The sequence below is a fragment of the Uloborus diversus genome, chromosome 3 (genome assembly GCF_026930045.1).
Source record: "Uloborus diversus isolate 005 chromosome 3, Udiv.v.3.1, whole genome shotgun sequence".
In the NCBI taxonomy this organism is placed as follows: domain Eukaryota; kingdom Metazoa; phylum Arthropoda; class Arachnida; order Araneae; family Uloboridae; genus Uloborus; species Uloborus diversus.
The window spans coordinates 33070817-33088393 of NC_072733.1; the positions used below are offsets into that span (position 1 = coordinate 33070817).

Consider the following 17577-nt stretch of genomic DNA (forward strand, 5'->3'; position numbering starts at 1 on the left):
TGAACGTTTTCATAAGATATTTATGAACTTCTTGTTTTCGAAACTAATGGCTTTGATGATTGGATTACTTTGTCAATTTCAATCAAGATCGACTTACACTTTAGTATTTTTGTAATTATATTCTGGCGTAGAAACACATGAATATAGTGACATATTTATCTTTCCTAAAGTTCAGGAATTAAGGACTAAGGAAAGCTTACAATAAGTTCTTTTTCGACATTATTATCAAACAAAACAAGGGATAAAGTTTTGAAATTTTGTTTTCCGCTTTAAGACAACACTTACTTATTTTCTCAAATCTATGGTAATTCATTGACGGCCCAATAAAGTTTTTTTTTCAATCCAGTGTTGAAAAGCTGAAAGAAAAGGCTCCACCCAAAGGATAGCTGCAAAACTTACCGCTTGGTAATCCAAGTGTAAAACATAACATAAAAATGCATGTATCACTCAAAGTTCACTTTAGTTTCTTCTAAGTTCACTTACAATGACAAATGGCAGCAATATAAGTCCTTTTCTTATCTCTTGAGTACAACCATTAAAAACGCTGAGGGATGATGTTACGTATGAGACATTTATGATACATTGGCATTTATAATCAGTTTTGATTTCAAATTGCCCGAAAGGACGTTTTACAAATCAGGAAAGTTAAACAACAAACATCAACATTTACAAGAATACATGATATCATTTACAGGAATATGGAATGCAAGGGCACTGTCCTGTGCAGTTGACCAGAAGCATAGATTCTTGTTTGGGACGGCAATCCTGGCTCTTCCCTCATACCCATGCCACTCAAGTGAGGTTGATAGGTCAAGCCAACATATGAATGCTTCCGCTCAGTGGTGCTGCTAGAACCAGTCTTGGAGGATGAGCTACTCGTAGTGTTGGTAGCTGCTAATGAAGTATCTCTGGATGCTGTGGATGAATGCTTTCGTGTTCGACAATACAGGATTAGCCCAAGAATACCAGCAAAGATTATGGCACCGCAGATGATCATAGCAACCACTAATGGGAATGGGATGGATATTTTATTTTCAATAAAGACGTCCTCTGGGACTATTCCTACGAAAAAAATAAGTAAAAGTAAACATATTATTTGACAATGGGGCAATTCAATTTTTACAGACTCGTCAATTGTTGCTTTGCACCTTACTCTAAATATGTCAAATCATTGTTTAATTGCATGAACTTTATGAAGAAAACGAATTCCACTTCTATATAATGATTAAATTTTTAAGAAACTTCCGTTGCTGAGCCAAAAACTGTAGAACACGAAAACCGATTCATGAACACAATTAAATTTTTAAGAAACTTCCGTTGCTGAATCAAAAAACAGAATACGAACATCAATTCCACGTAACATAATTAAACTTGTAATAAACTTCGAGCCAAAATATACAGAACATAGACCCCACTTCAATACAAAACAATTAAATTTTTAACAAACTTCAGTTACTGAGCTAAAAAATATTAATTAAATAACGTTTCTCGAAATCTTCGAGAATGAATTGCAATATACAGCAGTAGAGTCCATACTCTTCAAAACGTTCATGGGATGAAACAAGGATCTAATGTATTTGGACATGTTTGGTGCAACAGTTGGTACGTCTATTTCAGTAGAATTTTCCAGTAATAAGAAACTTTTTATTAGGTTTTCTTTTATTAATGCAGTTCAAGCACGAAACAAACTGACCATTGAAATTGTCATTCTAGTTATAAGAATAGGATGGATATCTTTTTCCTCATTGATTCATTCTTTATTGGTACAAATCTCGTGTTACCACTTTTGCAAAACTTAAATTTAACTGAGAGGATATATGATGAAAAAAGAAAGTAAACATGTTAATAGGTTGAAGGATACTAAAGTTATCTTGCAACTCCAACCCCTGTATTTCCCTTAAACCTATATCACCCAATGATAGAGAAATATCCACCGCATTCTGCAATTACAGTAGTGTGATTGAGATGAATATTTCAACATTGTGTCTGATAACGTACGATTACGAACATTTGCGATGAAAATTTCAGACCAATGTTTGAAAGTTAAAATAAACTTTTTCATGGGAATTGACGGGGGGGGGGAGGTTTTGGAGTCAAGTCCTGAAGCAGACTTATTTCAACACGCGATTGCCAATTCCCCAATACGGTAGTTTATGTCCCACTTCGGTAGAAACGTATGTAACATACGTTTCGACCCCTGACGGAATAGTAGTTTGACCAAAAAGCCGACATCCAGGAACAGGTTGGCGAGACAAGTTTGGGAAGGGGCCGTGGTAGCCCGATCGGTAGAGTGTCGGATTCGGGACCGGAGGGTCCTGAGTTTGAACCTCGATGGTCGAAGACCCACCGTCGTCATTAAAGGGGACTGGGCGACGTTAAATATGCTCGTGGTCTCAATGTCCTCCAAGTGAAACGATACCTCTGGGGGTGCTAGCACCAGGTAGCTATTAGCTCCTGGACTAGTTCTAAATTCTCATTAACTGGTGCTGCCATCTATCGGTATATAAAATAATGGAGGCAATGCACTTAGTATGCAGTCCTCGACATAAATACAGTTGTAGTCAGTTGTGACTCTGAATAGGAATAGGAAGTTTGGGAAAAAGCGTGCTTGAATGATCGAAAAGGCACTAAATTGCCAATGCTAATGTCGCTGCATTTGCAATGTGAATCCGGAGGTAAAGATGTTTTCTCTATTCTCTCCCCTCTGCGAAAGCGCTGAAAGGGAGGTAATTAAGCCTCATTTGTCCGATGGTTCATTGCTAAAGGGTAGTAAAAAAAGTCATTGTAGAATCGTCAAGCGTAAGTTATATGTTAGCGACACGTGATTTAAAAGAAATGGGGCGAAATTAGAATGGCGCAAAAGTATGAAACGAGTAAAAATTTTGAATCCTTAAAATAAATTAATTTTGCAGAAAGAAAGAAAACATGTGCTGTTTTTCACTTCGAATTTTTTTTTTCTTTTGTCCTTTTTTTAAATCACAATTTGTTTAACACCAGGGCCTGTCATCAGTCGGTGGACCCTGGTATCAGATATTATAAAGAAACCGCTTGTGAACCCCCCCCCCTTCACTTATTAATTTTTACGCGACATTTTGACTTTTTACATATCCCCTCTCCCCTCTCTTAATTCCAAAATGAGAGTACTAGTGGGTTGGTAAGATAACTTTATATCAAAAGTACTAAATAAACGATCAGCAAACTTCAACATATTAATTAATTAGCATACTAATTTACATCAGAACTAAACATCCGAAATCTAAATATTGTATTTTAGTTACTGGAAAAGCCGAAGCATACTTTTTCATTGTGTTCGTGTGTTTTTCATTGTGGATTTTTGCAGTCACAATGTTCTAGACTTTTGATAAACGCTAAACACGTCTGTTATTTGTTCCCAAACGTGCTAAATACCCCTTATGTAGTTGTAAAGCAATTGTTACAAGATCTTCAAAAAAAAAAATTCATCATTTATTGAATTACCTTCTCAAATCAATTTGGCCAGTCTGAAAAATTAAGACGGATGAACATTCTCCCTATCCAATTCTAAGTTCCGCAGTAATTCTTAAAGCACGTGAATCAATTTAGTCACTGATATAGTAGAGATAGGCAATTTGCAATTATTCAAGTGCATATGCATTTTCTTATAATCTGAGCTCCCGTTATACACCCCCCCTATTGAGATTAAGGTCGCACCGCCACCCCATAAATATCGTCAAGACACCCTGCCCGAAAACCAAAAAGCTCCTATAGAAAGAAAAAAATACCCCTCAAAACAACCCCCTAAAATTTTTAATGGCGTCGTCTGAACCATGACCCTCCCTAGGTGGGCACCCCTGTGTTATAATGCTATTTTGCCAATTTTATAGTATGAAGGAAATAATACCTTTGTGATTAAAAATAAAGGCAAACAAAAACAGCGTTAAAAAGCACAAATGTGCAGGAACAATGCAGACAAGAAATTCGGCGTACAAGGAACGCCTTTATCAATGCAAAAATTTGAGCTCATGGTTGAATATGAATCTCATGAATGAGATACACACTATCCGACAAAAGATTCGACTCCGGCCGTTCCAAAGGGTTTTGCACCGATTGATCGGATATCTATTCATCCATAAGATCAAATTTTTGCATTGATTAAGGCGTTCCTTGTAACGTAGAAACACGTGTCTGTAGTGTTCCTGCACAACTGTGCTTTTTAATGTTGTATTATTAACCCCTGACACACAAAGGAAGGGGGTTATAAGTTTGACGTTTATGTGTGTGTGTGTATCTGCCTGTCGCACTCTAGCGCCAAAACGGATGGACAGCTTAGAAAAAAAAATCGAAAGGAGTTGATCGAGAGTGTTTTTAGGTAGGTTGCGTCTTTGGATGACATTAATTAACAAAGATATTAATTAAAACCTCTAAAATGTTTTTCGTGATTTTTGCAGTGAAAACATAGTTAAAAATTTTAAAATTTAATACCAAAATAAAGAGAATTTTTTTCCGCGTCTGATAAAATGTGTTTGGAACTTCTATCTTTCATAAAATTCGAAATATGACGTTTTTTAAAGCAGATTTTAATAACGGCTAAGCCTTTATTCACGCGATTGATAACCGAATGGGTTTGTTTCCTTCAGTCAAAAGTAGTACTTTTAGTCACTAAAATTGATAGAATAAGCAAGAAAAAAATAATAACATGGACCCAGACAATTCTTTCATTTTCCCAACAGTTATTTTTTAACTAATTTTTTAACATGTCCGATTTTTCAAACAAGGCGTCGTCTTGATGACGTCACAAATGATGCTCTTTGACGCATATTTGTACCGCGTTTCCACGTTATGATAATCAAGAAGCGAATTAAAATTGCGCTCTACGCTTGCTATTAACCATATCTTTGCCAATACACGTGAGTAAAGATGCGAATTAAATTATTTTGCTCTGTGAATAGCAACACAGAATGGCATTTCATCATTTGTGATGTCATCGGCAAGAAATGTAAACAATGAAAGCGCGCAGATTTTAGCATTTTTTTAAAAAATATTAAACTTAAACAAATTATTTAAAAAATGGTCAAATCCTGTGTTTTTAAGCATGCTCTTTCAGAAAAAAATACTTTTAAAATTTTGGAAACGATCCCATTCATTGTTGTTTCACCAAAGCATTTCTTATGGGGCATCAATTTTTGCGCAGGAGCTCAAATTTCTAAAACATAACATTGAAGTATTTGTGACATGGGTTTAAGTTACATCCATAGATTAAATGAAAAACAGATAATGGAATTTTTATTCATAGTGTATCATACAAAAGAATCTGAGATCAATTACCAACCAGACCAATTATCCTGTTGGCAATGGATCCCTAATTTTTAAGAGCACCAAAAAATACTAAAATTGCTGTAGTTTCTATTTAAGAAAATTAAGGTACTCTCCTGAATTTATCTACAGTTTTTTATGTGTATAAGTGTGGATTGCTTTGAATAAGTGATTTAACACCTCAACACTCCTGAAACTACCACCCCTGATTCTTTATTAATGCTTTCGTTTATAAGGTTTGACTGTAGAGGACCCCCAAAAAAGTTTGTTTAGGGTCTACATTAGTCTTGCCCTGAAAATATTACATACAAAGATCCAATTCGTCACACATCACGCAAAGTGAATATATGCATTGCAAGAACTTACAAGTTGACCGTAATTCGTTGAAGCCTTGTTACTAAACTTGCTAGATATTTACTCCATGTGGTGAATTTTTCTGAATATAGCTAGACTGCAAACTGACTATAGCAGAGCAAATATGCTGGAAGCAGTCCTTGTTTCAGAAGCCTATACTTTGATTTAGAAATGCATAAAATGGAGTTAAAACTGCATAATTTGGGTAAAACAGCTGAAATTATCTTAAAAGTAGAGCTGCTAGAGAAAAACTAATTTCATATTTTGATTCAGAGCCCCAAACATATCTAAAATCCGTCCTCAAACTCAGGGTACCAAACATACAACATTTTTTTTTCTTCCCCTGTGTTCCCATTATTGCAAGTGCTGTAAAGTAGATGCGGGACACTTGGTGTTCCTGTCAAAGGGGTAAAATTAAGCAAACAAAATATTAACTACTTTTAAATTTATTTCTTCTTTTAAACCATTTCTTTAAATAAAAAAAAAAGAAGAAGAAGAATCCCCTAGAACTACTCCCGTAGCAGACCAAAAAGGTTATTTTGTTTTAACAACCTCAATGATATAAATCAGCAAAAGTGGAAATAAATAATAATGTTTCTTCCCTCAATGATCAGTAAAAGGGGAACTTTAGGGAGAATTTATTCTGATTAGTAGATGCATAGGGCCATTTCCATGGACACTTTCGACCCCGGAAAAAACCTGCTTTTCACCGGTTATTTGCGGAGTTTATGTGGAATTTTTCTACTCCTGCTAGCTTCTGGAGTGAAAGCGGTGTTTTTACCCCGAGTGCATTACGCGAAACAAGTTCGTCTACTAAGCCGCCAAGGATGCTGGGTAAAAACCGCTTTCTCTGGTACAATGGGAGAACCTCTTTTTACATGGAAACGGGGAATTTTTCAATCGTTTTTTTGTGGAACCAGAGCGGAGATTTACCGGGTCGAAAAGTGCGTTATAAACGCGGCTAAAGAGTGAAGAAACAAATTTCCCCCATCGCTTAGCTCAGGGGTCGAATGGCGCGATGACACTTCTTCCAGGCCCACTGAAAGAGAAAAATCGCAGAATCAGTTGCGGTTTTTCAACAGTAGCAAATGAGTACATTAGTTAAAAGAGAAGAAAGATTGAACATCTGGAACTCAAAACTTCAGATACAAAAGGCTTTAGAATCTCCAGAGGGGTCGTGTCTCCCCGACTCCCGCGAGGAAATGACAACCCTCCGCCAAGCCAGTTCACCGTTGGCGACGAATCCATGTTATTTGTTCCTAAATGTCGGCTTTGGGGTCAAATCACGTTTCCGTTAGTATTTTTTTTCTCTGCGGAGCTTCAGAACTGGTCTCGAAGTGGAACTTCTTCTCCTTTTCTATATTCTTTGTTGTTATTTATCCCCCCCCCCTTCTCAAGAAAAGATTAATTCTGGATACGCTAGTGATGCGAAGCAATAGGGTTATTTCAAAAACGTATTTATTAAAAAAAAGTCAAAGACGTCTAAAGTTAAATTTTGAGGCATAAAATTGCTCTTTTCCACACATTTACGGGAAACCTAACGCTATTTTGTCCTTTATTTAAGCCTGAGTGTTGAAAATGCGCCATTTGACAGCAATATTATTTTCGAGGTAGACCGTGCAAAGCCGGGTAACGCAGCTAGTAAATACTTAAATTGAAAAGATAATTTCACAAAATAAAGAATGAAGATGAAATTAATTTTTATTTGTATACGAATCAAATAGTAAATGTCAAGCTTATAGACTATCACGAACTTCTAACCTTTAGTAATGTGGTTTAAAAGATTTGGAATGTTTTAAATCGTCTGTACAATTTACTCACTTTTTCTCAAAAATCAAAAATTATCAAAAAATACAAATGCAATTTAAGGTACTTAGAACATTTTACTTTTGATCTTAAAGTATGCATATTGCTAACACTTAGTTTAAATTGCTTTTTAGGTATGAAAACAACAATTCTTAATTTTTTAAAAAAATTATTTATGATATTTTATCAATATCATTATTTTTTAACACTCATTGAGTCTTGGATTCAGTGCCAGCACACAATATTTTTAGTTGAGTTATGCAAAGTATGCGAAAACCCAACTCGAAATGAAAACCATTCAAGAGCGTTACGTGTGTGACATCTTTCAAAAAGCCTCTTAAAAAATTTTCTGCCGAATGTTTGCGATGAAAGGCTGGTTACAGGTATTATCTATCAAATTAATTTATGATATGAGATATTTTTCTTCTAGTCCCCCAATTTGACCTTAGAGAAAAATTTTTGTTCTTTTTGCGTTACGTGTGTAACCAACAAAAAGTGACCTGCATATTTTGGGGGGTTAAAAACTTATCAAAAGTATTTATTAAAAACATTTGATTTATAATTATAGTAAAGCATCTGTGTTCATGATATTTGATAGTTTAAAAAATAATTATTAAGTTAAAAAAATGGATCTAGCATTTATTTCACTAACAATGCTTTTTTTTTTACTTCGACTAAATGTTATCAAATGAGGCTAAAATCCAATATAAAAATATTTTAAACAAAAAATTGATGCTGGAATAGAAAAGAACAGATATTTCTTTGTCAAAAAATAAGATTTGTTTCTATATTATGTGAAAACGAGCTGATGTGTGCTTCACATGACTTTCTTTTACACCAATTTAAAGTTATTTCCCCATTATTGGCAGTTTTAATGTGATTCAATTGTTTACTTTCTAAGTATCACCAACAGTGGCCAAATTGAAACCAAATTTAAAATTAAAAAAGAAAAATCACCAAATTTGTCGCCATGTTGGCGACATATCGCCAAGTGTCCGACAAATTATAACACCATTTGAGTTTACATCGAAATTAACAATGATTTCCCCCCAAAAAGGGGCAAAAGACTCCCTTAGGAACATCCGAATGCAACCAAAAGGTAAGGAGCACAACTAGGCCCCACTAAGAGTCTACGTACCAAATTTCAACTTTCTAGGACATACCGTTTTTGAGTTATGCGAGATACATACACACATACACACATACGCACATACATACGTACATACGGACGTCGCGAGAAAATTCGCTGTAATTAACTCGGGGGTCGTCAAAATGGATATTTCGGGTGTCTGTAGGTTCCCAGGCATATATCCACGTGTGGTCGGGTCGAAAAAAACTCAACATTCATTCAGGATGAGAAAAATAGAAATTAAGGCCGATTTTTGAGTAAAAATTTTTCGCGAATACAATATTTCCTTTTTTGTAAAAGGAAGTAAAAAAAATTTTGTGTGTCAGGACCACTTTTCGTGGAATTGCCCTAATACATATAAAATACACCGCGAGCTCAATTATTCTATCCGAGGACTGTAGTTTCATGCTTTTTAGCACTCATCAGCCCGGAATAGGAAGCAACTGAGCCGGAAGCGAAAAACCTCTTAAAGGAGCCAAGAGAGCCAAACAAACTGGTAGCTAATGTAGAATTAGAACACCAGACGAGTGACCGCAGCAATGGTGCGGTTCAACTCAAAGTTTGAAGGTAAAACTGGCGTGCTAGTTCTACATTAGCTACCAGTTTGTTTGGCTCTCTTGGCTCCTTTTAGATGTTTTCCGCCTCCAGCTCAGTTGCGTCCTATTCCGGGCTGATAGGGCTAAAAAGCACAAAACTGTAGTCCTTGGATGGAATAACTGAGCTGGCGGTGTATTTTATGTATTTCTGCCTTAGCATTAACTTAGGGCGGTAACTTACTGCAAAATTTGTGTTGATGTTTGTCAAGAATGAAATTTTATTTTTCTTCAAAAGAAAATATTCCATTTAATTTACTAAAATTCCGTATAAATAGGTTTGAGAAATAAACCTTGCGAGAAATAAGTATATGAATGACAAACAAAACGCACGTTGCTTTATTAGTACAAAAAAAAAAAAAAAAAAGCCTAAGCTCAAGAAAAATTGGTACTTTTTTTCTTTTTCCGGCTCGTTTTCCAATACCTCGATGAAGAAAATGTAAGGAGGAAAGATCGAGAATTGGGTGCAGGTTTTCTTTGTCTCCTTCCTGTTTTACTTATATTTTCATTTATGTAGAGATTGCACACAAAAATAAAAATGAAGAGAAGAGGCAGGACAATGAAGTGAAATAAATATTTCATTCCACCTATTTCATTTCAACTGAAAATATTATTTTACTGATTTTAGTAAACTTTTGTTTAGGTGAGTTTTAATGTAAATCGATTCCTATCAGAGCTATATTTAAAACTGTAGATGATGTTTTTTTAAGTGATGGGCGGATGTCAAGAAATTAATGAAAGAGGCAACATTTGACTATACTTAACTGTTAGTTATATATACTGCGTTGTTTACACTTTCACACAAAAAAAAAAAAAAAAAAAAAAAAAAAAAAAAAAAACGATTTATTTTAGCTGAAAGTTTTCAATTTAGAAAAAATAATTTTAAAAATATTTTTAAAAAACGTATGTTTTAAATTTACAAATGGTTTTTTTTTTCATAATGCAAGTCGCGTTTAGTCATCTTTCTAAAATTTCCTTTTCCAGTATTGTTAATCCAAGCAAGGCCTCCTCGGTTTTGAGATAAAAGCTTCGTTTCAAATGCCGAAGGGCGTTGGTTCGATTCCCACCCGAACCCTGGGTGTTATTTACTCTCTTTGTGCCATAAATCTTTCTTGTGTTGTCTTATATGTTGATTCTTTGGTAATACACTGTTAGAACCAGGGGTTCCAGACGAGTGAATATATTCCCTCTAAGGTGAAAGCATGGTGCCTGAAGGTGCAATACAAGCCAGGAAATAGAGCAGAGGAGCCGAAACATACATTCAACCACCTCAATATGGCGGACAAATGATGATTGCGTTTATGTGTCTTTCACATTGAATGAAGTACACTATTGGATTAAAACACAACTTTTCTAGGATTAATTATCCGAAATAACAAGTAAGTACAGCTTTTGATCAGTTTGTAGCTTTTAGGGCTTTCAAACATAGTTAAGTGTTTAAAAGTGCATTTATTGCTTTTCAGTTACCGATACTGTCTTTTAGTTTCCGTTAACCGTGACAATCGTGAAATTTCCATCATTCAAAACGCTACTAAAAATATCTGTCATTATTTTCTTGAGTACTCGATAAGCAGCTTTTATTAATCACCAAAAAAAAAAAAGCTATAAGATATCAATAATCAACAAGTGAGAATCTTAATAAAAATGATTCTTGTGCTACGTAGATTATAACAGAAAGCTAGCGAAAAAAAAATCTCTCCCAGTCTAGCTCTTTTTTTTTGCTCTTTCATTCAAGTGTTAGAATCATTTCCTGTTAGCGGTTAATGTCTCGATAGCGTTAGAAATTTCTTTTGGTTTTTTTTTACTGTCGAAAAACTTCATATGCATTTCATTTTGTTACTCTTGATTGACGTTTATGAAACGATTTTGTGTTTTTCCGTAACTGTAATATCCCTGAATATTTTTGGCTCTTTATGTAAACAGTCCATATGTACAGCTATGCTTCATTTTCGGAATGCGTCATGTTTTAGTAAATGTATAATTTCTCACATTATTTAAATAATTACTCGCCTTTAAATTATAACGTATTTGTGACAGATCTTTGATACCAAGTAAAGGGGTAGATATTTATTGTTTTATTAATTTTTAACATTACTTTTTGTAAATAAAAAAACTCATCAGAACTCTGAATTTTTTCACATGTTTTTAACGGTCCCAGAGTTATTAATATTATTAATATTATGAATTTTTAATAAAATGATAAAGATTTCACTGGTCCGTAAAGTTTTTCATTTGCTTTTACCGAGCCCGTGGGTCAAAAGATGTTGAGAAACACTGAGTTAGAGCACGATCAGATGAATTAAAGCAATGAGCACTTCTTAAACTATGTTGAAAACTCTGAAATATGATCAAATGCTGTAATTACATGTTTTAATCATTTCCAGTACCGAGTTCAATGTGAAAAATGTCCAAAACGTAGAATATCATAAATAATATAATAATAATAATAATAATAATAATAATAATAATAATAATAAAAACACACAACTGTATTCAAAAACGCACACAATACGGGGGAGGGAGGAGGAGGATCTGTGGTAAGGGTGTGATTTCTCTCACCTAAGGTTCCTTTTTTTCACTCTGGCTGTCTATTTTTTAAAAGGTGCCTGTTTTTCACCCTATTTAGAGGTGCGATTTCGGTTCCGTATTGGGTGCCGCTGGTGAACAAGCGTTTCTCCCCTGAAAGGTGCCGAATGCATCCTGTAGTTTTAACAGTGTACCCTTCATATCTTCATAGTGATTATTAACTATGGCATGGCAACAACAACAACAAGTCTCGATCCAAATTAGGTTAGAATAACTGTGCAAGCATTCTACTGTTCTGATATGAGTTAAAAATTGAGTTATATACGTACTTGGTAGGATTGTTAGGAAGGCACTTCGGGAGGTGAATCCCATAGCATTAGCTGCTAAGCATATATATTTTCCTTGATCTCCTTCGACAAGGGATTTGAAGACTAGTTTACTCAGATAAGTTCCATCCATTCTTTCAATAAATTCTGTTGATTTCAAGACGTGGAAGAATTCTCCCAAGAGTTTGAGCGGCGTCGAACCCTTGTATGGTGTTACTCCTCCAGACACATGTTTCAACCACTGAAAAAAAAAAAATTAAAGAAGGACATAAATGCAAGTTGAAAACATCATGTGTCAGTAGTATCAGAAGAATAGTTCTAGGCGTTCATGCTCTTATTTATTTGGATTGTACTTTAAATTCTCATATGTATAATTGGGTGGTTCAAAAAAACTTTTTTTCAACTGGAGTCCAGGACACCCCACATTTTTTTAGACTTACTAGTAATAGTATTATGCTGTAAAAGTTTTAGCTTCGTACTCAAATTTTAAGAGGGTGCTCAGTGACCCCTTAATTTAACATTAGCCGTAGCATAGAAAATGCCACAAATTTAGAAACATTAATTTTCCCAGCTGTTTTTTTGTAAATAATTATTTTTTTGCAATGTATATACATACTACTAGTGTATATTATAATATGTAGCTTAGTTTGTTTAGCTCAATGTGTTTTTTACCCCCCTCCCCATACTTATGAAGTTTGGGGGAGGGGGTTGAGCACTCTCAGTTGAAATAAGAAGCTAAAATTCTTCCAGTATATTATTATCCACAAGTCTAAAAATATTGAGGAGTGTTCCGTTACCTAGGAGAAACTTTTTTTACATGTATTTTTGAACCACCTAATGTATATTTTGTTGTAACAGACAGCTTTAACCTTGAATAGAATAGTTATTTTTGTAAGGATACAATTTTTTGCAGGACATTCACTACGTAATTCACTTTCACGAGGTCGCTGAAAATGGACTTGAGACACGAAAGTTCTTGAAACGCTTAGTTAAGTAAAGTAAAAAAAAAAAAAAAAAAAACTGTGGGTGCGTAGTTTCGATTCAGACAATTACACTGCCACATGGATTACCGCGAATTGTGTTTTGAGAATTAAAATATATTCTGCTATTTCTAGTCGCTGCAAAATTCTTTCTGTTGATTATGGACTGAGTTGCAGTAAATTCCGTGCGCCAGGTCACCCTGGTGACTAAAAAATATTCGTTGGTGACTCAGAACAAGACTCATCCAGAAGGCTTGTTAAACTGAATTTTCATGTAAATTCTGTGTCTGGCACCTAAAATGCTCTTTTGGCTCCTAACATCTTACAATTTTTCGTCGGACTCTGGTTATCGGTATAACATAATTGCTGAATTAATCAAACTCTTCTAGCTCTTTGAATGTTATTATACTGACTCTTTTTTTTTCAGTCTTATTGTCCTTTGGACAATCAGAAAAACGGCTCTACTATGAACATATACCAATAAAACATTTCAGCTGCTTCTTAATTTTTGGAGGAGGAAATTGTGGTAGAATAAAAAAAAAAGTAGGCTTTTTTAAAACTTTTTTTTTTTGGTTTAAATGTCTAATATTAAGATTCTGGTATCTCGATAACATGAAAAAAATATTTTATAAATTATTTGTATTTTTTATCTATATAAATAAAATGGATGTATGTTTGTGTGTATGTATGTTCCTTATACAAATCTCCAGTTTTAGTCTGATTTCTTCCAAATTTGGCACAGAGGTAAATTGATGCTCAGGAATTCATATAGGCTGGTTTTTTGAATTTAAAAAAGATCCAAAGAGGTTTATGTTTTTAACCATAAAATTGATCTTTTCTACTCGAATGAATTTTCATATAGTTATGAATTCGGCCTGAACAAAAAGCCTGTAAAAAACTGCCCCAAATTAAGTTTCTTCAAAGATTAACTGTAATCGTTAAATTTGTGAACCTTGGTTCCAAGCAAATGAAAATGATTAACAACTTATAACCACCAGGGGATATTTTAAATGCAATCAGTACTAAAGGTATTCCTAAAATTGGCCGCTAATACCGATTCGCGACTAGCGTAGAGCTAGTTGGCAAGAAAGGCGAACGAAAAAGGATTGCTGCTGTTCAGTTTTTTTTTTAACTTGCATCCTGCACAGCAGAGATGCATTGCGGCCTCCGATGATTCTACTTCTTTTGCATGATTTCTTTTGGTAATTCCATAGAAGTAATGGTAGAGCGAATTTATAGATAAATATTTTCCACATGAACAGCACAGAAAATACCAAAGTTAGTTGGCATCAATAATTCGTTCATTATCCATGTACAATCTTCTACAATTTAATGGTTGATGATCCTTAAACCAATATGCTTATGTTCTTTATACTAATCCATGATTTACGTCAGGTCTTTACCTAATGCGGTTCAACTAAGTTAGATCGCTCCAGGCTACCAAAGAACAGGGGTAAAAAATACTAATTTTGCAAATGAATTGCAAAATAATCATTTTTCTGCATAGTAGCTTTACTAGAATTTGTCTTTCAAGGGGGAGGGGGGAAATTTATGACGTTTCTTTCATGCACATGAACTACAATACTAGGACTGCCGATGTGTCTAAAATAAAAGGCTGTGCACCTTTTGACCCACAAAACCACACGGAAATTGTTTTCGGCGGAATTCATACAATTTGGGAGGGTTGGAGTTTTAAGTTTAAAAAAATGCAAAGAAATAGTAATTTCTTCATTTTAAATTTTATATTACCTTAACACTCGGGCAATAGTAAACCTGATGAAGCATCTTCGTCGACTAGCAATAATTTTAAACCTGTTAGCGGGTATAATGCAACTTTTGACATACAAAGATTACTACTGAAAAAGGCATGATGAAATATTGCGCCACAAGTTGAACAAAGCTGCATTCCCAATTGAAAAGCTCAGTTCGATAACTGTTATTGTAAACAATCGAAAAATATTGGAAGTTTGTAGCTACCAACTAAGCATTTCAACCGTCATTGAAGATGTGCTGTAAGAGATCAATGGAAAATTATCACAGCAATAGCTTGAACTCTCTTAACAGTATAAGATAAGGTGAAACGCTTTATATCTCATATGTAACCCACAATGGATATATCTTTAAATTTTTATCTCCAATGAGACTTCCGTTAACTATCATGATTAACACAAGTCATAAGGGCAGTCGATTAAATACTTTAAATGTATTTGAGATGTATGTATTTCCAATATAGATAACTTTATGTTGCTTGCTCAAAGTTGGGTTCACTCACAAATGTAATTCTTCTTGCTGCTAGGAGGGGGACTAATGAACACTATTTAGGAGTAAGTTTTGAGTTAAATTTATGGATTAAAAAATTTGAATAATTTTACTTTTAAATTTTTAGACTACGTGGAAATACATTTCGTTTGCTTTTTTAAGCTGTGGATAAGGAGAATAAAATATGCAACAAGCTTCTGTAAACAAAAGATTTGTATATTATACAGTTTAAGTACAAACAAGCCTTTTTTTAATTTCATGGCCTGCAAATAATTAAAAAAAAAAAAAAAAACTAACACGGATAGTGACCAAAAGGCGCACGCCTACTTCTTTCTCTATAACAGTTTATTTGACCGTTTTTAAATGCCGTAAAATGGTCCAACTATGGGCCAATTTTCGATGTTTTCAATGAAAATTCCATGTGTATCTTTGATTTAGAAATTTGAATACTTTAGCAATGGTAGCTATACATCTCGTCTTTGGAAAGAAATGTTTAAAAAAGAAATCTAAGTTGGAAAGAAGAGAAAGGGGAATTTTCCCCCCTTAGCCCATAGTTGTAACCCTACTGGGTATAACTATGGGCCACCTCATTTTAACCTAGAAAACATAGTGAAAACTTGATCTGGCCTATTGTTGTCTGCGACTACATGTTGTCTTCTGCTTGAAACTGTATAAAGAATTTTTTTATACCATCATTTACATTTTTTTTTCAATTTTTTAAAACTTAATCATCATTTGTCATTTTGAGTGATTAATATAGTTCAACATGGTAAGCGTAAGTAACGTTCTTTATTATCTACCTAGGCTTTGGCATAGAACCATTTGAAAACTAGAAAAATTTCACCAACTAATAGCTAGGTACTTATACATACATAGGTCTCAGAAAATACGTAGGTCTGACAAATTTTAAACGAGATCAAAAAAAATATTTTTGAAAACTAAAATGTGAAATCACATTTCTTATTCCAAATCTCATAAAAAAAATAATTTTTAAAAATTATCTCAGTTTGTATTTGGTCCGGCTTTCAGTCAGCACCTTCTTCAAAAACTCCTAGTACGGGCTCATGAGTACGGGCGATAGGGCGACCCCCAAGCCTTCTTCTTTCTTTTCTTGACATTATTTACAATAAGTAACACAAAATATGACGAAAGATCCCTACAGAGAATAAAATGAAGCTCCAAGCCACTAAAAACCGTGAAAAATAGGTGGCAAATTGTTGTACCCCAACATTCCCATTTTCGATAAACCTTGAGAACTTGTGAAAACTACGAAACAATTTAAGTCAACAAGCGGCTTAATTCATAACTGACAAATTAGTAAAGCAATTCTGAATTTACCAGATGTTGGAAAACAGTTTTAGTGGTCTTCCCAAAGGATACTTTTGGCTCTTCCATGAGTGAGTCTATTCACGCACTAAGAGTGACTAAATTCTCTGACGCATACAAAAACAATGGCAATCTCTGATGAAGCGTCTTTAACTACCTAAATGGTTACACTACCTGGTGATTTTTTTCGGAGCTCGTAAATTCGATAAATAGGCCACTAGAGAGAAAAATCATCGTTATGGCAACAGTGGCCCATTGTTGCTCCCTTTGGCAAAGTTGTACCGTTTTACGGTAGTTCCTTCGATACGTGCTCGTCCACCTACTTCCATTTTTAATGTTTTGCGTATCTTAAAATAATAATTGTAATATAGTCAGTGGACCCATTCCCACCTCTCACGACGACTGTGTCTCTATAAATTAAAATTTTGATTTTCTCTAAGGAATAACACTCTGTCTAAAGCAACAAACTTAAATACGTGCTTTCTCTACCTGCATCAGTGTGTATATCATGTACAACATTTACAGCCTGGACTAGGTTTTAAAAATTTGAAATAGAGCTTAAATCTGGACAAATTTCAAATCGTTACAACACATTAATATTACTGTCTAACCGTAATTTTTACCTACAAAAATAGAAATTTGACGTCAATATAAGAAAATTAAACGTAGCTGACGTGCGTCTTTTTTTAGATAAGTTACACTTATCTTATTTTATTCTATCGAGCAGACACATTCTGTAAAGTTATTTATACTAAGCAAATTTTTTCTGCGAAATTTGCTTGCCTGTTAAACATAGGGGAAGCTGCTGTACCCACGGACGGTTGTACCTGCGGAAGGTTTTACCAAGTCATTACTGATTGTTAGATATTATTCATTGCATGGGGAGTCTGGTTCAAAGAGTTTGGTGTTTTGGCTGTACCACATATTTATCAAAAGAAAAGCATTTTAAATAAAGTGTGTAAATGCTCTTTACTGCAGGCGCATCG

At 34.4% G+C, this 17577-nt stretch overlaps 1 protein-coding gene across 1 annotated transcript in view; it reads right to left on the reverse strand.

The window, feature by feature from the left end:
- Nucleotides 1–467: 467 nt before the first annotated feature.
- The window catches only part of LOC129218063 (fibroblast growth factor receptor-like 1), a 246260-nt gene continuing 229150 nt past the window's right edge, over nt 468–17577 (reverse strand). The window contains exons 7-9 of the mRNA XM_054852251.1: nt 12030–12267; nt 7189–7199; nt 468–1048 (exon numbers count right to left, since the gene is read on the reverse strand). Of these exons, the coding sequence (XP_054708226.1) occupies nt 689–1048; nt 7189–7199; nt 12030–12267 (609 nt within the window). The 3' untranslated portion in view covers nt 468–688. The remainder of the gene's footprint in view (nt 1049–7188; nt 7200–12029; nt 12268–17577) is intronic.